The 20,484-nt window shown below is 34.0% G+C and overlaps 2 protein-coding genes and 1 non-coding gene across 4 annotated transcripts; all 3 read right to left on the bottom strand.

Annotated features, from left to right (window-relative positions):
* Positions 1 to 1,984: 1,984 nt before the first annotated feature.
* On the bottom strand, positions 1,985 to 2,113 carry LOC112502019. Its single transcript, XR_003067603.1, has one exon. It is a non-coding gene; the product is annotated as a U6atac minor spliceosomal RNA (small nuclear RNA).
* A 74-nt stretch (positions 2,114 to 2,187) lies between these two features.
* LOC112502010 (ras-related protein RABD1-like) lies at positions 2,188 to 7,596 on the bottom strand. Of its 2 annotated transcripts, XM_025105809.1 has the most exons (9): positions 7,450 to 7,596; positions 7,299 to 7,371; positions 6,758 to 6,805; positions 6,606 to 6,653; positions 6,335 to 6,406; positions 2,812 to 2,967; positions 2,512 to 2,615; positions 2,301 to 2,429; positions 2,203 to 2,270 (listed from the first exon to the last, which is right to left on the bottom strand). In XM_025105809.1, the coding sequence occupies exons 1-8, from the start codon at positions 7,461 to 7,463 to the stop codon at positions 2,336 to 2,338; spliced, it is 609 nt and encodes a 202-aa protein (XP_024961577.1). In that variant the 5' UTR covers positions 7,464 to 7,596; the 3' UTR covers positions 2,203 to 2,270; positions 2,301 to 2,335. The 2 variants fall into 2 exon arrangements, with proteins under 2 accessions (XP_024961576.1, XP_024961577.1); XM_025105808.1 differs by having other exon boundaries at positions 2,188 to 2,429.
* A 6,763-nt stretch (positions 7,597 to 14,359) lies between these two features.
* Positions 14,360 to 17,573, bottom strand: LOC112502012 (ras-related protein RABA2a). The gene is made up of 2 exons (XM_025105810.1): positions 17,280 to 17,573; positions 14,360 to 15,072 (listed from the first exon to the last, which is right to left on the bottom strand). The coding sequence occupies exons 1-2, from the start codon at positions 17,442 to 17,444 to the stop codon at positions 14,590 to 14,592; spliced, it is 648 nt and encodes a 215-aa protein (XP_024961578.1). The 5' UTR covers positions 17,445 to 17,573; the 3' UTR covers positions 14,360 to 14,589.
* Between the last annotated feature and the right edge of the window lie 2,911 nt (positions 17,574 to 20,484).

The following is a 20,484-nucleotide window of genomic DNA, read 5'->3' as shown; positions in this document are numbered from 1 at the left end:
AATAATAATAAATTACAAAAATAAAGGAATAAAAATGATATTTTAAAAAACGACAATAAAGTTCAAAAAATCCAACAAATTTTCTCATTTTAGATGGTTTAATTTATAAACTATTTTTTTGAATGAAAAAACTATTAAACTTTCTCATTTTGAATGATTAAGTCTTTAAACTATTTTTTTAATGAAAAACATTAAATTTTCATATTTTGAATATTTAAAATTCTGAATTTTTTAAAAAAAAATAAATAAATCATCGAACTCTTATTAGTCGGTTAATATAACTTTTTTGGAATCCAATTTCTAAAAGTGCAATTATTTATTTATTAAAAAAATATTCAGATACTTAATCAATGAAAATAAAAAAGTTTATGGCTTTTTCCTTCAAAAAAAGAAAATCTAATGGTTTTTTCGTTCAAAAGAATAATTTAGAGATTCAATTATTCAAAATGAGAAAGTTTGTTGGGTTTTTCATTTAAACGAAAGAGTTTAAGAACTAAAACATCCAAAATGAAAAAGTTTGTTGGGTTGTTTTGAACTTCTTAAATAAAAAGAAACAATAAAAATAAAAACGATATTAGTTAAGGGGCCTTTTTATTAAACACTTATTTGGTAAGTACTTACCGGATAAATTTCCCCATCGGATAAACGTGAGAAGGACCAAGAATCTTACCGGTTAAGAGCGATGAGGATGACGGAGAGTCTTACCCGGTAAGTGAGGATGACGACTCTTACCCAGGTAAGCACTTACCCACTAAATTATTGCATTCGATATGTTTTAATATACTAAAATCTTACGCATCAAAATAAATCATAATGTTGACTTCTATCGATAAACGCTTGCGGGGTAAACGGCCCCTAAATTTATTGATTTAATTATTATTTAAGTAAATTGTTAGTTAAAATTAATTTATTAAAAAATAATTAAATTAATCAAATGGCTCCATCTGTACGGAGCAGTTTGTTAAGTCAGCGTTCTCTTTATAAACTTTCCTATTGAAGATGCTCTAAGGAAGTATTAAACGATTAATTTGCACATGGTTAAATGCATGAAATAACATGTTATTATAAATTTCTTATTATTGCACTGTATTTTTTTTTATATTATAGTAATATATATTCAATATTTTTCTCTTAAGACATGATATTCAAATGGTTTTTTTATTTATGTCATGTAATTAGAATAACATTTTATCTACATTTCCTTATATAAGTCATGTAAATAAAACAAAGTGGTTGACTGATTAAAGTCTAATATGTTACTAATTGTTATAATGAGTAAATTTTTTAAAATGCAATACTTTAATAAAAAATAATTTAAAAATATATTATTGTAATAAGAAAAAGTTCAAAAAAAACCCCAACAAACCTTTCCATTTTAAATAATTAAGTTCTTGAATTTTTTATGGAAAAAATAAACAGTTGAACTTTCGCATTTTGAATAATCAAGTTCATCAACTATTTAAAATTTAATTATTCAAAATAAGAAAGTTCAATTGTTTATTTATTCAAAAAAAAGTTTAGAGACTTAGGTAACATTGGTTTTTAACAGGTCCTGAAGTCTGAAATCTTATTTTATTTATGATTAATAAGAGGTGGTGTTAAATTCTGAAATTTGAATCAATAAGACCGTTTTTGTAAACTGATAAATGTTTGAATTTTTCAAATCGTCTATTACATTTATTAGAAAATTATAGTGTTGAATTTATAGATAAATTTATACAATTTCACATATTTATTCTTCATCATTATGAAATTACATAATTAGCTTTCATTTAAATAAAATATGTCATTGACGGTATTTAACACATTTGAATCTTATTAAAATACATCAATTGAGAGGGGTGATGATTGATTTGGTAATGATCAATTAAGAGAAATGATTGATTAAACGTTGTTACGGAGGGTCTAAATAACAATAAAGACAAATAAAAGGTTGGTTTACTTCTTACCTCATAAAAGGAAAATGTTTTTTTTTTTTAAATTAAAAAAAAATTGGGTTAGAGATCCACCGAAGTGGGTAGCCTTAACCGATGTGTATGGTAACAGGTAAGCTCGAAAGCTGTTCCCGTCCCTGTCAGGGGAGATGCCAACCATCTCTCCTTCTTACGAACACATTTCATACATTCCCACAACCACCTTATAAGCTCTATCTCCTTTCCACTCACCTCCGATGTGGGACAGTACATATTTTAGAAACATAAATGCACAACCATCATACTTTGTCATTTTACCACCACTTAAAACTACATCCATACAAAACATAATCACCCTTACTGTTTACACCAGCATTTTACAGCTACTTATCGTTTTTAACATACTTGAAAAAAAGAGTACATTAACCACAACAATTGCTCTTCTGCTCAATCGGCTTCCCCTTGATTTGCACTGTGTTTCCCGACTTCTTGTCCCCCGTTGGCTGGTTACCCATTCTGTAATTTCAAACGTTTAAAACCAAGATTAGAATAATTATGATGAAAAACCTCCAATAACTATGCTTGTACTTCGTCTTACTTTTTCTTTATCTCAGCAGCCATTGTCAAGAAGGCTTGTTCCACATTGACCGAGTCTTTTGCGCTTGTCTCAAGGAAAGGGATCCCGAGCTCATCTGCAAATGCCTGCAGATAATTCGCCAACCATGTGCTGTTTCAGTTGGTCTTGCTAATTGCTATGCATCAAAAGTGAAAGCATGATGACGAAAAGCATAGAAACTAAAAAAAGAATGCAAATTGAACACAGTATATCCCACCCAAATGCAGGGTCTAGGATAGAACGTACACTGACGTTAAAGCATCTATATGTTCATCGCTATACCTTAGCTGTTTGTGTGTCGACAACCTTGTTCTCAACAAGATCACATTTGTTTCCTACAAGAAGCTTGCAGACTGATTCATTGGCATATCTATCAATTTCACTCAGCCATTGCTTCACATTGTTGAAGCTCTCCATCTCAGTCACATCATAAACAATCTGTTGCAATACCAATATTAATGTAAGATACATAGTTTTATAGTTCAATTGCATCAAGTCATCTGATTCTCAATTACAACAAGCCACTTTTAGTAGGTAACATACAAAACACCACAAAGAAATTACAATAACTAAGGGGCTGTTTAGCAATCGCTTACTGGGTGTCACTTACCTTGTCAGGTGAGCATGACAACGACCAAGAATCTTACCCGTTAAAATGAGGGAGAAGGCTCTTACTCGATTAGCGCTTACCGGGTAAGAGACCCTTACCACGTTATCTGATAAGGTAAGTGAGGGTGGTGACTCTAGTCCATAAGCGTTTTGTAAGCGGCCCTAAGATCAAGCCTACTAGATTATATTGCCCATAGACATAGCTTGAGAAAAAAAAATAGAAGTGATAATGGAAAAAATCATATCAAGTAGTAAAGTGCATTTTATACAAGATTTATCATATGGCCCACCCATGGTCATGTGAATGCCAATAGAACATTACATGGTAAATTATTGATGTACAATTTATATAAGTTTTGGTGCAGAAGAAAGACGACCAACTGCTTGAAATGACAAAATCGCTATCAAGCCAGGCTAGTGAATCAGCAGGCCACAAACGAAAAAGACTTCTCCATGAACCCTACATGGGTTTCATGATCTTTCCTTCCTATGTGATTCCTGCCTAGTATTCTAAAAAGCGTTAACTGGAGACAGTCAGTTTGGTGACTTTCTAACAATTGGGGGTCGTTTACCAAACACTTACCAGATAAGCGCTTACCGGTAAAATTTGAACAGTTTACCAACTTACTTACCAAGTAAGATTTTAGACCACCAAAATGACATCATATGCAACAATTTACCCGGTAAGCGCTAACCATGGTAAGAGTCATCGCCCTCACTTACCTGTAAGACTCTCGTTCCTTGCCTTCACTCTTACTGGGTAAGAACAGTAAGATTCTTAGTCCTTGCCATATTCTTCCGGTAAGGTAATGTGACTTGATAAGTGCTTACCCGGATAAGCGTTTGGTAAATGACTCCTTAATCTCCCAGTAGGAATTAAATAGATGACATAGTGGATGCATAATTGGTTATTGGTTAACTTTAATGTATAAAAGATGATCATTTTAGATGATGCAAACATACGGGAATTGAAGTCATGATACTATATTATTTTAATACAGCTACTTTTATTTTATCGAATTACGGATACAATTACTCAAAAATGGTTGAAAAGATAACCTCAAAGTTAAAAAAAAGGTTGAATGATTAACACAAATTAAGAAAAAAACATACTAATCCCCATTCAGTTTTTTTTAATGCTTAATTTAGTGCTAAGTTGTTTCTAGGCCTTGTACAATCATTCTACAACCAAGGATCATGAATCTTTTAAAAGGTACAACACAGTTCTAGAGATCTATGGAGAATACAGGATTAGTATTTTGGTGTCTTCTAAGATGTCCATGATCTTTCCTTCCCTTGACAAACCCCTATGCATCATATCTGGACTTGATGGACTTGGTCCATGACACTAGGCAGTTACTTAAGCTGGAATTTTTGGAAAACTATAATCTTACCTCTAACTAAAAATCACAAACACTTCTTATTAATGGAGACAAAGTAAACTGAAATTTCCTCTTACTAGTGTAATTTATAACTCATTAATATCTGAATTTGAATTCTGTAGGACATAGAATTTCAATGGTCTGTCACATGGGTCTGCCCACTGCTTTCAATACGAATGCTTTAGGCAGATAAAACAAATGCAACTTATTAGAGCTTTCTTTATTGAGGGCAGCCTATCTGTATCCCTTCGCATGGTAATTCCTCAAGCCCCTACCACCAGCCTTCAATTGTTAGTGATATGACCAAAGTCGATCATTAAATGATTCAGAAACAACTAAGTTATGATTAATAAAGACATTGTCTAATATCATGTTGTTGCTATACTTTGTGTTGTATGATGAACATGATAATAACTTTCGAACAATGGAAAATTCTTTACAATTGTCAAAGATTTTTATATTGCAGGATTATCACATGATACAAAGTTATGATTTTTATACTCAGGAATCGAAAAAATCATCATTGCAAAGTATAGCAATGATATATAATAACCTTCCAAGTTCCAACACTGAATTATTGCAGCATTGTCAAAGATTTTTGCAACGGCGATTTATTGTAGCATTGTCAAGAGTTGCTACAACATTTTTGAATGTCAAATGCAACAACAGGAGGCGATTAGGGTTTCATCCTTACCTATATAAAGGGAGGGACCTTATTGAAACAAAGTAATTGAATTTCTTAAGAATTTCCTCTTTTTCTCTTCCTTATAGCCGAACTCTAAAGTGTTGAGGTTTCACGATGTAAAGGTGAAACAAAGTGATTGAAGTGATCGTGCGGATACTGTTGGACGCTGATAATTGAAGTTTGCAGCTTTCGGATTCAACCTCTTCATAAAGATTCGATCTTTATCATCAAGAGATAATTTAACCACCTAATCTACTTATCTAACCCGTTTCTTTTGGAGCCTTGTCTAGGTTATAGTTATACTTCTACTGCATGTATGAATCCCGTAAACTAACAATAATGACACGGATGAATGCCGATGCATATAACCATCTATTGAGGGGCTGTTTGGTTCAGACAGGAGAATAAAAATAGGAATGAAAATGAAAATGAAAATGACAGGGAATAAAAATGGGAATTCCATTCCTGCCGGTTTAACTAGGAATGAAAATTTGGGCTTGTAGAAAATGCACCATCATAATGATATAAATCCAAACAGTTTCTTTTATTTTCAATCCATTAATTACTGCTTAATAGCACTAACCAAACACCCTTGAGATTAATATACCCCCCTCTATCCCACAAGAATGACAACATTTCCATTTTTAGAAAAATTTACCAAGTCAAAATACCTACATTCCCTACGGAATCATTACAAAAGTAGTAGTTTCCATTCATTAGTCCAAAATATTTATTTCGATTTGATTGTGGAATTAGATTAACGGGGGTTTTGATCATTTGGGCAATGGTTTTCTACTTTTAATTTACATGTGCAAGATAAACATTGCAATCTTGTTGGATAGATAGGATGGTGCATTAATTATTGCTTCCTGAGGCAAGTGCGCTTTATGATTTTGAGAAGTTAAACCAGTAAAAAGAAGGCCAAGAAAAGTAAAATATGAGCTTTGATTGTAGTGATATCCGGTTCATGACAATGGAGTTCTATAATCATACAAACGATAAACTAAAATGAATATGGAGCTCTTTTTCTTTTTGGTGATTAGCACATTCTGTATAACGATCAAATGGGTTGATGAAAATGTGCAGAGCTTCCATAAATTTGTACCAAACCAGACAAAGTAATTCTTACAATTATTCCATGTGCGCCTCTGTAGTAACTGCTCGTTATAGTACGAAACCTTTCCTGGCCCGCAGTGTCCCACTGTAGCAAGAGAAAGATGTGCTTAAACAAGGCAACTGCTAGTAGAGACAATAAGTACTATATCTAGCTTTCATCCATATAATTCCTCTAGCAAAGATCAAATCTCCAAAAGTGGTTACCAAAAAAAGCATATTGAATTGATATTATCTAAAGTCCAAGTGTATTTATGTGTAAGTAACAATCTGTTGTCTGTACTCACAATCTGCAGCTTGATCGTCTTCCCATCCAGCTCGACCGTCCTAATTTTCTGAAACATCAATCCTGATCTTAAAATGCCGAAACTATAAAAAGCCAGTTTCGCACGTAATCATGTAAACACATCAAACACATATACAGAAAGAGTACACTCACAAAATCAACTCCAATGGTGCTTATGTAACTATCGACATAAGAATCATCCTGAAAATTGAAGATCAACCATAAGATCCTCAAGAACGAAAAATTCAGATACAAAGCATATTAGCCTAATTCCTTAGAAGTTACATTTTTTATCATACCCCATCATTTTATATAAAATTTAAAAACGGAGTGATCATCTCTCCCAAGGACTTGATTTTACGAAATTATTAGTGTAATACCTGGAAATTTAATACCAAAGATATTGCAATTTTCAAGTATCCCCATATGGAAGATGTTAAACATAGAAAAACGATATCCCGAAAATGTCTCAAAATTCAATATTCCCGAAATGGTCGGACGGAAATGGATAACTCTAGCGAAGCAACAAGTAAATGTCGAAATACACAAGTAGATAGAGAGAGGGAAAACATTAAAATCATTAGAAACCCTTGGAATTTAGAGGTCAAGTAGACAGAAAGCTTCATCTAGAAGGGGATTGCAATGATCAAATGAAAATGCAAGTAAGAAAAAAATGAGTTGAAAGTATACATACAGCGAATCGGAGAAGAAGGCATGATTTTCCAACAGAAGAGTCTCCAATGAGCAAGAGCTTGAAGAGATAATCACTACAAAAATGAAAAAGGGAAATCAGAAATAGTAGTAAATTGGGAAGTGGGGAGAGATGATTAGAGGAAGGAACCGACTATTCGTTGCTCATTGTTAGGCTGATGGATGGATTGATTGTTGTTGGATGATTGGAATGAAGAAGGTTTTGAGAAAAGGGAATATAGAACAAGAGAGAGAAGGTATGGTCTCCCACGTATTCAATACTCGTAGTAATCCTTCTCCTGTATACCGAATCCCAAAAAAGGAAATATTTTAAGAAACAAAGTTATTATTTGATAGCTTATCTACAAAAGCAGTTATCAACTTATTATAAATGATAAGAGTTTAATTTTTTCAAAAACTTTTTATTACCGGTATAAGTTATTTATTCAAACACTCAAAAAAATTTTATTACCGGTATAAGTTGTTTTATGTTTTCATCATCCTTTGAATATTTTATGCTATTGTGAATTTCGACTATATTTTTTGGTACTTTGTTTTGTGAATTTTGTAGTGATGGACCGGAATCACTTGGTTGTACTCGTTAATGTATGGAATACTTGCATTCAAATTCTCATGTATTTGTTGTCCCTTACAATTTGGTTAATTGAATTGGAGAACAGAAATAATGAAATAGAAACTTTGGGTCAAAGAACTTTCACTATACTTCAAATTAAATCAACTGAAATACAACATATTACACGCGAAAGTGATGTAAACTGTATCAATGAGTTGCGAATGGATAGAAATGTTTTTGCAATTTTGTATGATTTGCTTAAAACTCGTGGTGGATTAGTAGATGTTGGTAATATGACAACCGAGGAGCAAGTTGCTAGATTTATAAACATATTGGCACACCGTACTAAGAATATAACTATCTAAGTTAGGTTCTATAGATTGGGGAAACAATAAGTCGGTGTGTTCATCGAGTATTGCATGTTTTATTGTCATTAATGGTAGTAAAGGTGACAATTGAAGTTTTGGGACAAGTACGTATAAGACTGTTGTCTCAAAAATGCGTGAAAGAATTCCGGTATTAGCATGACGTCGAAGCAGGTACAAAATAAAATAGAACACCTAAAAGATAAATATTTTGCTGACTATGACATGCTAAATACAAGCGGATTCGAGTGGAATGACGCAAATCAATGTTCAACTGTCGAAGCTCCCTAGATTTTGGAGGAGTTTTTAGAGGTTAGTACTCAGATGTTATAATAGGTTATGTATAATGTTTTTTGTTACTTTTTTATTTGTTTGTTGTCATAGAAACATCCTAACCATAAAGTAAGAAGCGATGGGAACGATGGAACCTGTGAATTCCAACTTTTCTGGTTCACCCCAACATTCCCCATTTCTCTGACTGTTATTGATCGTAAAGAAGTCGGTTGGAAGGAATCCACCGGTTAAACAGAGTTGGCACCCCTTCTCCCGAAGTTACGGGGCTATCTCAATCTAAAGTCTCAATTCCAACAAGTAAAAAGGGGGGAATTTCCTATTTACAACTTGACAATTTAAAACAGATTTTCCAAATACTTAAATATGTAGAACTACATGGCTAATAAGCCATTCCCGGCTTACAAGCGGTTGAAGTTGGTGCTCGAAAAAGATCGCACGACAAGAACATGGACGATTCTGCTACCGACGCATTGGAAAATATGAACATGGAAAATGATGACGATTTCCCCCATTCCTAGTCCTTCGAATACAACTTTCCATTCCTTTATTCCAAATGATGGAGAAGACACAAGTAAAAAAGAGAAAGAAAAAAAACAACAACCGAGTTATCCAAGCTAGTGGAAGAAACCAAGAATGAAATCAATGGAGCAACCAATCAAATGAAAAAGTTGGTTTCAGTCATCTCGGATTCTACAACCAAGATGGATGACTTAAGCAATGAGTTGAAGCGACTTGGACTTTGTGTGATGGAAATCATTCGAATGGGTAAGTACTTTGGGGACAAACCATCCCAATATCATTTTTGGAAGAGTTTGAATGATGATGTGAAACTAGAAATTGTGAAGTCGATTTATGATGAGGACAAGTAATTGTTTTAGAATATCGTGAAAACAATTGTTATCTTGGAATGTTTAGATTATTTTTGGTACATTTGACATATGAAGACAATTGTGGTATTTTGAATGTTTTATACTTTTAGTGATGGTATGACATGTGTTATTTACAATTGTTGTATTGTAAAAAATTTAAATTATGAACCATAAGGGTGGTGCCTAATTGGTTTGAGCTTGGCTCTAAAGGTCAAAAATGTCAGGAGGTCTCAGGTTCAAATCCAATGAGGAATAAAAAATCCCCTTGTGGTTGCGGAGGTTCAAATGCGGTGACTCCGGGCTACGTGCAAAGCAGGTGGTCGCTCTAGGATTAGTCGGCTCGCATAGCGGGTTGGATATCCAGGTTAATCAAAAAAATATGCACGTATTTAAATTTATTATGTTGGAAATATTTAAATTATGTACGCATTTACAATCTTTGTGTTGGAATGTTCTTAAATTATGTATATATTTACAATCGTTGTGCTGAAATGTTCTTAAATCATTTATACATATTTAGAAAACTGTATAAATATTATGGATAAAATTATTTAAATGTATTTTGGTTGATTTGTGTCATTTACAATCATTATATGATATAAAATAACATTAAACAACATTTATGGGCAATCTGGTCATTTTAACTGTTTTGTCCAACTTACCAAATGCAAGACAGACAATTAGGCCAGTCTTGTTCTAGTCGTACCAAACGTAGTACAAACAATTAGTTATGTCATGTCATGTGATCCTATCATGTCTTATCCAGTTTGTGTACCAAATGCTACCTTAGGGTTCAAAACCATATTTTGATCAAACAATAAGATCAAGACCAACAGAGCAAATCGTTTTACCATTACTAAACTCTTAAGTCATTCCAACCCCTCACACCCAATGACATCGGCCCCTCGTTACCCCTTGTCGCCCAGCCGACGTCCGTTCCTCGTATTGTCTATCGCTTTCATTGACCTCTGCCATCGATTTCCCTCTTCTATTTTTTGTCTTTTTAATTCTTCACCTGTTACAGAAAAAAGTTAATGGAATACATATAAACTATTCAAAAAATAGTGGAAATCGAGAAACAAAAAAAACAAATTATCAAAAACGTAGGTTATCAATGGTAAGGCCAACAACGTGATGGGGAAATTATCAAAAACGGAAGTGGTTTGCAAAAACACAAATTTGGTCCCTATGGTTTGGAGAGGGTAAAAATGAAATGAAAAACCTTTAACAAGTTTGATCTCTTACTCTGGAAAGAGACATCCTTTTCACCGCCTTTGATCAACAAACGATCAGAATATGTCAATAGTAAGAGGAATGAGTTGTTTTGGTTAAAGACCCAACCTCTTATTAGGGTAAGAGTCTCTTACCGAATAAGAGATGGTAAGAGCTTAGCAAATAGTCCCTTCCTCTCCCTCTCCAGCGATTTCTTCAACCTACAAACTCGATGGCTGCTTCATGGCTCCTCCTCTACAACTTTTTTCAACGATCAATTATCTAACGTTATCAAATGTTCAATGGTGGTGAAATGAGGAGTATCTGAATGTTGAAGATCACTCAAGCTTCTTGTTATAGAATCTTTTATGCTTCGATGTGATTCCAAATCCTCTTCAATTTTTTCATAATGGTGATAAGAAACCTTGGTGGCCTTGAAGATTATGCATTTGTGAACTTGTAACAAGATTCAAACATTCATCTATTCTACTCTTGTTTTCTGAGTTTTATACATACGTGAATATGATGAAACAATGGTTCACATGCTCATGCACCCCAAAAACTGAAAGACATTGAATATAGTGTTTCATTCGCATGTGCATTCAACCCAGAATATTGAAAGAAATTGAATGCGATGATTCATTTACACGTGCATACAATGTATAATTTGAAAAAAATAATGTGAATTTGATGATTCATTCGCATGTTCATTTAACCTAGAAATTGAAAGATGGTGTATATGACCACTAATTCACACGTGCATGCAGCCTAGAAATTAAAAGACGATGAATGCGTCGTTTCATTCACATATGCATGCAACCAAAAAATCAAAAGACGATGAATATTGTGATTCATTCATATGTGCATGCAACACAGAAATCAAAAGACGTTAAATACAGCGATTCATTCACATGTATATGCAATGCAAAAATCGAAAACTAATGGATACAATAATTTATTCACATGTGCATGAAGCACACATATCGAATGAAATAATGGGTGGAATTTTTTTGTAAATTTTTTCTGTAGATTATTGAATATATTTATGTAGATTTTTGGATATTTTTAGAGAATAAATGGAGTCTCCATTATCTGTTGTAACTTTACCTTTATTTAAGGATTCTAATAAATCGAAACGATTATCTATTAATGACATGGACCATTTTACCCTTTTTGTATTTAATAAATTATTGAAATTGCTATTACTAGATTAGAGGAGATCAATGTTATTAAGGTTTTCTTGGGGTTTTTTTTTTTTTATAATTTTATGGTTTTCTTTTGAACCTGACTCTTTCTCTTTCTATATATAAGAATTCAAATACAAACCATGGAAAAGTTAAAAACCATACAAACCAATCAATTAAGATATTTATGAAAATGATGATGTTCAATTATTAAGATTTGAATATTTATACAAGATTATTAAAATTCATTAACTACGATCAACGTTTTAGATTAGGTAGACTAGATGGACGACTGATATTGGATTGTATCATTTTAAACCTTTCTATGGTTTGTATTTAATATATATATGAGAGAGAGAGACTTGGGATCATGTGAGACAATTCTGTTTTCGTGAGACACGTGAAATACGATTTTTACACTTGAAACTTCATAATAAAACACTGTGAAGGTAACCTTCACAGTGTTCTTGCTGTGAAGATTTGGCTTTTTTTTTACCTTCGCAACATGTCGTTGTGAAATTTCAAGTGCAAAAATCGTGTCGCACGAAAAACAAACTTATTTCACGTGAATCCAACCCTATATATATATATATATATATATATATACACACACACACACCTTTAACTATCTTTATTTACTTATTTTTATCCTCATGATTGAAACTTTAACAAAGTTATGCATGTAAAAGTGATTAAATGCTTGTAAAAGTTGGCGAAAGTGATTAAAACCGAAGATAAATGATAGATGAAGTCAACTGAAGCTTGTTGAAGATAGATAAATGTAGTTGATAGTACTAAAGGTAGTTGAAGAAAAATAAGATCAGATTACAAAGTTAATTATCATCCAAAGGCTCGGAAGTTTTCTCACAATTATCACCTTAATCGCTAGTTATTCTCTCTCACAATCCTCACATACACATCTCCACACACACACACACACATATATATATATATGTATGTATATATATGGAGAGTCTTTAAATACGATTATTATCTCCATAATTGTAGGTTATCATTTCGAGAGAAGTTTTAACGGACCTACACTATCAGGTGAGTCTTTCACGAGATTTTATTGGAATGTATACATATGTACAAATTATTTTTACATGTATCATATGCGACTTATATGTATACTTGATGAGGCATTTAATTGCTTGTTATCATTGATCTGCGATTTTATGAATATGGTGTTTTAGTTTATGGTGCAAGTATGTTAAATATTTTACGGTTATCGCATGCATATAGTTTGAGTTGGGGTAACATGTGCCTATGGTACAATACTCAGGGTATGGGATATCAGCTCGATATGTCACATTTAGAGGGCGCCCGACCCGAAATAGACGGTTAGTTCTTTGTGAACCTATACACCCAGGGAATGCCTTGACAAGGCAGGTCCCTACCTAATGGAGTGGGGTTAAGAGATGTCGTCGGGGTTGTATGTCTTGATAAAATTGCATGACACTCTTTTATTGACATTTATATAGTCAATTTGTGTGTATTGTGGTTGCACGTAAATCATGGACTCACTGAGCTATTTAGCTGACTATAGTATACATCTACCCATTGATAGAAACAATTAACCACAAATTATTGTAATCGATACTCTATTCAGTGAAAATTCTATATTTTTATTTTATAACACGAATTTCGAGTCCTCTCAATGATTTTGGACGTTTGCTTGACTCTTAACTCTAAGGTCTCGTATGGTTGGTAGATGTGTGCAAACACTCGCAATTGTTCAAAACACATGGATGCTAAAGACTGAAAGTGCGACCATCGGGGAAATTCCTTCTATGAAAATGTTTTGACTTACTATTAAGTACCAAACCAAACGAGCCTCGTATATCTTTGGATGGATTGAATGAATAACATATATACATATAACATACGACAGATACTTACACACACTTATCAATTTGGGTGATGTTCGACTCTCGACCTCCAAGAGGTTCGTAGTTTACTGGTAACTCAAATACCACTGGCCCAATGACCATTTGGTTACATAATAGATCTTGATATCACATATTAACTGATTGAGCTTTCATGCATTTCTTCAATCCAATTCTATCAACGGACCCAAAGACGTCAATTATGTTACACAAGAGCAACAAAACCCGCTTCTACAACTATGAATAAAGAAGATTGGGACACTCATTTTATTGATAATGCAGGTCTCACCACATGGTCTTGACAATGCACCCAATGACTATTATGTCAATCGGTTGCGATATGATCAGATCATAGTGTGCGCCTTAACTAGACTTCCAAGTCTTATGATATTATGAAACACTTACGACATTCATATAACATTCCATGCAGTGTTCTCATGGTGGTTTTACTGAGAGCACAAGTTCGTCAACTTATACGTATGTGTGACCTCTGTTTAACTATACGAGTTCCTACATAGTAACTCATTTACATACAACAAACAAGTGTTTGGTCCTATAAACCATTCTACTAAAACATTTATTATACATATTTGACGTCCTAAAAAGCCGATTTTGTTGTAGTGTGTTTTGTGTATATGGTTTTTTCATAAATTTAAACTGCCAATCCTTCGAAACAAATGACACAATGAAAATAGAGTACATGACATTCATACAGGCAAATTGCAGCCCTAAACGATGAAACCACAGCAAAAGTGCATGAATACCGAAAGAGCATGAATGAAACGGCACCAAGTGGGAAATTGAAATCGACTAGAATCTGTAATGTACCTCGGGCTTAACCACACAATAACGAACCAAAAAACACAATTCAACAAGAGAAAAATTCAAACAAGTTTCTGACAAAATGATTAAGAAGAAGAGCAACAAGGCTTCTTCGTATTGGCATCCTGAGCTCCAACCACAAGGGTCTCACCCTGTTTGATGCTAGCAGGTCCTGGCTCACCAGCAGATATAGATTTCTTGCTAATAATTCGATAAATCTCACCAAGAATTGTTTGGAAGGATTTCTCAACGTTTATAGCTTCTAAAGCAGATGTTTCAATGAAAGAAAGGCCTTCTCTTTCGGCAAAACTTTGAGCATCTTCGACAGCAACAGCCCTGAGATGTTTCAGATCTGTTTTGTTACCTATAAGCATGATCACGATATTGGCATCGGCATGGTCCCTTAATTCCTTCAACCACCTGCTCACATTTTCAAAGGTTGTTGGTTTTGTTACATCGTAGACAAGAAGTGCTCCAAGGGCACCCCTGTAATAGGCACTGGTTATAGCTCTGTATCGCTCTTGCCCTGCTGTGTCCCATATTTGAGCCTTTATCGTTCTTCCCTCAACCTAAAACATCCAAATATTTTTCAGAATGAATAGAATAATGGAAGCATTGAGATTTCACCACCAGCTAAACCAGCACAAAAAAAAAAAAATTGGACAATAAGCACATAGCATAAGAGAAAGAAATGTAATCATATTGAAAAATCAAACCCCGTGTTAGCCCTCAAAAGCCCGACGCATTATTGTCAAGTACGAAGCCAGGAAAGAATAAAACCAAACCGAACAAGCTCAGTATATTGAAACCGAAGTTGAGGTGGGGGTTGAATGTATGTAGACCTGACCTCTATCTTTTGAGTAGAGCGGTTGTTTCTGTGAAGACCCCACTTGGTCCAATATAGTACCAATTAGTCTTTGGTTCAATATACCAAGTGGATCTCTACCACCCTTAGGTTATGAAATCAAGTCCCTTTGGAGTCATGCGTGGGTGAGTTTTATTGACCGTTCAAAAGAACCACCTTGGTTGGCTATGGCTTGCACATGATACTTTCTCCAAACACCAAAATCTTTCTCTAACAGAAAAAGTGGCCTTGATTTAAAGGGGAATGAATATAATAACAATTAGTCAAAATGATTAATGATTGAAAATGTAGGAAAAAGAAAAGCCCAGACACAAGATGTGCTTGTCATTCACATAAATGCATGCTCAGTTTGACTATAAAAAATATCTAATTCTTTTCACAATATTAGTATAGATTTGTTGGTTGGTTCCTTGTTCTTACATAGAAGAGACCCTTATTCAAGTCTGGTCTATATATATTTTTAGTAACACTAGAGGTATATAAAACACACCAAAATTTAAGCTAAAAACAACAAATTTGACAACCATGGGACTCGACCCTGGGTCTTCTGTACAGAGGCAGGAGATTTAGCATCTTAGCCATTAAAGTCTTGTGCTAGCATTTCAGTTTTAAAAACTATATGGTAGCACCCTTCAGAAAAGTAATTTTTGTCCCTTACGACAGAACTGAAACCATGAAGCGCTGGCCCGTGCCACCATATCATTCCTTGTGGGTCCCCCCCTGAGCATGCTTGATCAGGCACGATGAACATGCCAAACTGTAAACTGTTACCCCAAAATGAGATGAAGCAGGAATCAGGTAATTGAGAGCCAAGCAGCCTAAGAATGTGGTGCCAGACAATAAGGTTTCACCATTTCAATAACATAAGTGAAATTGATACTTAATGTTGTCAATTGGTCATAAAACTTTATTTCCTTTGGCGAATTAGACTGTATAGTTTTGTTAGCATAGCAAGAGAAAGTGACAAGTTCTTAGCACCTACTGATATGCACAAGTTGAGTTATTGTAGAACACTAACAACTCATGTACGTTGCTAAAAAGATGTTAGGAATTACACATCTAGATTCAGTAGAAAAGAGCTAGTACATAAAGATTTAAACCTAGTCCTGGGTAAACAATAAATAGGAGGGTACTACCTAACTACCAATGCATGTGCATACATTTCGATAAGCTCAGGAATTCCTACATAAGTTGAATGTGCAATAGAAACCCACATGGTTATATAATCAAAATAAACTGTCATCCCGGTGGTCCATGATATTCTGCTATTTTAGATTAAGAGACAAATTACACCTGTAGATTACATAATTCGTATAATTCGACCTTACGACTAAACAAAACAGATGCATAAGCGGATTTTTTGGGGGCAGAACGTGTGTTAAGTACCAGGTTTTAGTAAAACCCTCCCTATGTAGATCAATATGACAAGTGACTATTAGATAATACCCATCTGATTTATGCTCATCGGCAATCTCAAAATGGGGCAATTAGTTATGTACCTGGGCACCTGGCTATTGAACTGCTTCCGATCTTAATCACTAGATGAATTTTGCATCCAACTTCCAAAACAAAGATCGTGAACTTGAGAGAAATTTGTGATGAGGATTCAATTGTTTTATGGGAACAGGGATCGATTAAAAGCATCAACAAATTATGAAATAAATTCCGTATAATTCTGGATCTATAACACAGATCCATATGGATGGGATCAAATTACACCATGCATCAAACAAACGCCGCGATTGTCAATAACAATAATACGTCTTCATAGGACCATATAAGTTAATCGAGGATAGGAAATTGGAGAATTAAGCAATCGTAACAACGCAAACAAGTAAGATCAAGTAAAATTTGAGATTGAGATTCCATTATATAATAAAGATGATCTAATTTTAGAAAGAGAGGGATTACTTGGAGTGTGCGAGTGGCGAATTCGACGCCGATTGTGGATTTGGACTCCAAACAAAACTCATTTCTGGTGAATCGAGAGAGAAGATTGGATTTTCCAACACCTGAATCGCCTATCAACACCACTTTGAACAAGTAATCATACTCCTCGTCCGGTCTCCTCGCCATCTTCTTAATCTCGTCCACACACACACACAGATCTCTCTCTCTCTCTCACTCACACTCACACACACACACACAGTAGATGTGGAACTTGTTTGTCGAACCGAACGTATACGAGATGAAAAAATTGAACCCAAAGTCGAATGAACAGTTAATTTACTAATATGGCCCCTTGACTATTAACAATTTTTCACTTTCAGTCCAATGATTTTTACTTTAGCACTTTTTCTTGCTACATCAAAAATTTCTTAACATTGTGATCCTTATTGGAACTCATTTTACAAAACTCAATTTAAAGTGACATGTAACACCACTAGATGCCTCTAGTCGGCATCCAGTCAACTCTCTCTGGCAGACACATAACATCAAGAACAAGTGTTAGGCTAACGAGACTGGTGAGTTCAAGTATTTTACACAAACAATAAATCTATAATTAAACGGTACATAATGTTGTAAGTATAGTTCTCCAATAGCTCATGTTAGACCAATGGAGTTTCTGCACCAAACCCCAATAACCCAGGTCCAATCATTCGTTTTATCTCATGCGTACAGGAGAGACCTGTTAATATTGAGCATGATAGAACACGAAGTAGACCATGATGTCAATGTTGTTATGTAGCACCTCAAGACCTCTATCTTAGTGCCTACCGACTTCCATTAAGCATGGTGGAACATGAAAGTAGGCCATCATGTTAATGTTGTCATGTAGCACCTCAAAACCTCTATCTTAGTGCCTACTGACCTCCATTAGAGTTTCACCTCAAGGTTATATTGACCTTAGTGCCTACACCTCCAGGTTTCACCTCAAGACTCAACTACCTTGTGTTGTTTCATAGGATTTTGTTCATTACTAAGAGTCCCCCCTCATCTTGTGTCTCTATCATCAATAACTCAAACATAATGAGTTAGCGCCATCATGCGTATAATAACTTAGCAATATTAATATGCAAATAAGTTAACTTCATAGTTATCAAATCCCCATTTTACTCGACACCTGTGAAAATATCACATTTAGAGTGAATACATCATCAAAGTACCCAAAATTTATAGTTCTATCATGTTTGGTACAACTCCTACCAAATGGTCACAAGTGTTAGGTTCCGGTGAGAAGTGTAAGAAGGATCTCCATTTTTGAACGCACATTAGGATGAAATGCACCAGATTAATCCTCATATCAAGCGCGATTCATTAGTGAGTTTGAGATTAAATGTGATCAATAGTTCAGATTCCTTCTCACAACTTCTCATCTTAACTTTCCTTCTAATACGATCCTTCGCCATGGTCACACATTATGATATGATATTTAATCCCATATTAGTGAACAAACGGAAGAATATGCATTTTTCTCCAATTGTTATTACCATCTAGCATCAATGCTTTAATACATAAGGAAAGTATAAAACTACATAGAACACATTAAATAGCATTAAAAGTTAGATATATGACTTGTTTCTAGATTTATCATGTAAGTTTGACTCTCTTTGCTAGATTTTGGTGAAATATAAGTTTACAATCAAAAACCAAATGTAGATGAAGAAGTCTTGAAGCTTCCAAAATCACCCTTCAATGCTCTTGGATCTTCAATGAATGCACCTTTTTGCTCCCAAACCGAAATGAATGAAGAGAGAGATGCGAGTAAATGTTAAACCTGGGTCAAAAATGGCTTTAAATCACACCTACAATAATTGGCACGACTACAGCCGCAACTTAAATTTGCCAAAAGTTGCTCGCGTCTTTTAGCCCTGAACAAACAGAGCCTCGCACGACTTGTGTCACGACCTAAGCTGTGCACCAACCAGTGGGCCTCCTGTTTTGCCCCAAACTTGATTTCTCTCAGGTGTCTTAGCATAAATCCATCCCAGTTCTATTTATCATCAAAATAAATTAAGAAAAGATACATCTAAGGTCAAACACCAAAAGAAACACAAAATAGTACATGCCCAAAATTTTCGACTTTAACATGACATGTTTCATATATATGAGGGGGTACAATTATCGTAATGAAATCAACTTTAGTTTTGAGAATTAACTTTCAAAACAATCATTTTGAAAATCTCACTTTCAAAACTTCTCATTTAAAAGACGTAGTAATGATTAAATTCATGTTCCCCGAAAAAAAACCCGAAAGCAAAGATGGTTTGATCTTGGTTCCTTATTAGTTCTGAAAGTTGGTTTTCAAAAAACGAAGATTTTGAAGATCGGTTTTCAAATTCAAATAAACGTAAAGTTGATTCCATTTTGATGCAATTTGTTTTATTATTCATGCACATAAGAGCATACATGTGTAATGAGGAATGTTAGATAATAGAATTACTGATTACATACCGAATTGAAAGCAAAATTATACATTTCAGAGTTCAAAAATCTCACAAAGTAGTTTGGGATATATCAGCTTATAAACAAGTGGTCCCATATGTTATCACTAATATTTCCGTGTATAATTTTGTTCGGCCTTTGAAGGTGCTAACACTGTAAGTCGCTTTGTACTACCACTGAGGATCGTCGTCAGAAAATTAGAGGCTATAATAACATATCAACGTTTATAATTATGGTATATTATATTGTATAATTATAATTAATTTTATATTATTATATTGTACAACCTAAATAAATAACTTGGATCTCCTTATGAAAGCATTGTTACTAAATAGAGATAAGGTTATAATTAAATTTTTAAGTAGACAACCAATTACAAGCAAAAATAAAACCAAAAAAAAAAAATAATCAACCAAAGAGTCTTTCACTTAACGGTATTGTAGTCTTTGGTTTCTTAGAAAGTCAAAGGTTTAAACCTCACCAAAAATGAAAAGAGTTTGTAAGTTTATTTATTGTATTTGTTGTATATAAATATACTTAATAAAACATACTCATGCAAAGTGCTACAGAAGTGATTTTAATCTATACTATATTATAAAGCATTTGACAAAAACTCTTAAAAACCACTTCTTATGCGTAAAATACTGTTTATTAATRCATATTACTTAAAACTCAAGATTACAAGTAGATTGTGCGTAAGTACAACTTATTAAAGCTTCATATCTGAATT

This window comes from Cynara cardunculus, unplaced genomic scaffold (assembly GCF_001531365.2).
Source record: "Cynara cardunculus var. scolymus isolate 2C unplaced genomic scaffold, CcrdV1 Un_Scaffold_835, whole genome shotgun sequence".
Lineage (NCBI taxonomy): Eukaryota > Viridiplantae > Streptophyta > Magnoliopsida > Asterales > Asteraceae > Cynara > Cynara cardunculus.
This window is presented reverse-complemented; position numbering and strand designations above follow the sequence as displayed.

Excerpts from the sequence above, each read along its gene's own strand:
- LOC112502010 (XM_025105808.1), bottom strand. Across the intron at positions 6,654-6,757 it reads GCACCATTGGAGTTGATTTT|AAAATTAGGACGGTCGAGCT; the intron begins GTGAGTGTACTC and ends TTGATGTTTCAG. Across the intron at positions 2,616-2,811 it reads TCGACACACAAACAGCTAAG|GCATTTGCAGATGAGCTCGG; the intron begins GTATAGCGATGA and ends AATTATCTGCAG.
- LOC112502012 (XM_025105810.1), bottom strand. The coding sequence starts at position 17,444 with ATGGCGAGGAGACCGGACGAGGAGTATGATTACTTGTTCAAAGTGGTG. Across the intron at positions 15,073-17,279 it reads TCGCCACTCGCACACTCCAA|GTTGAGGGAAGAACGATAAA; the intron begins GTAATCCCTCTC and ends TGGATGTTTTAG.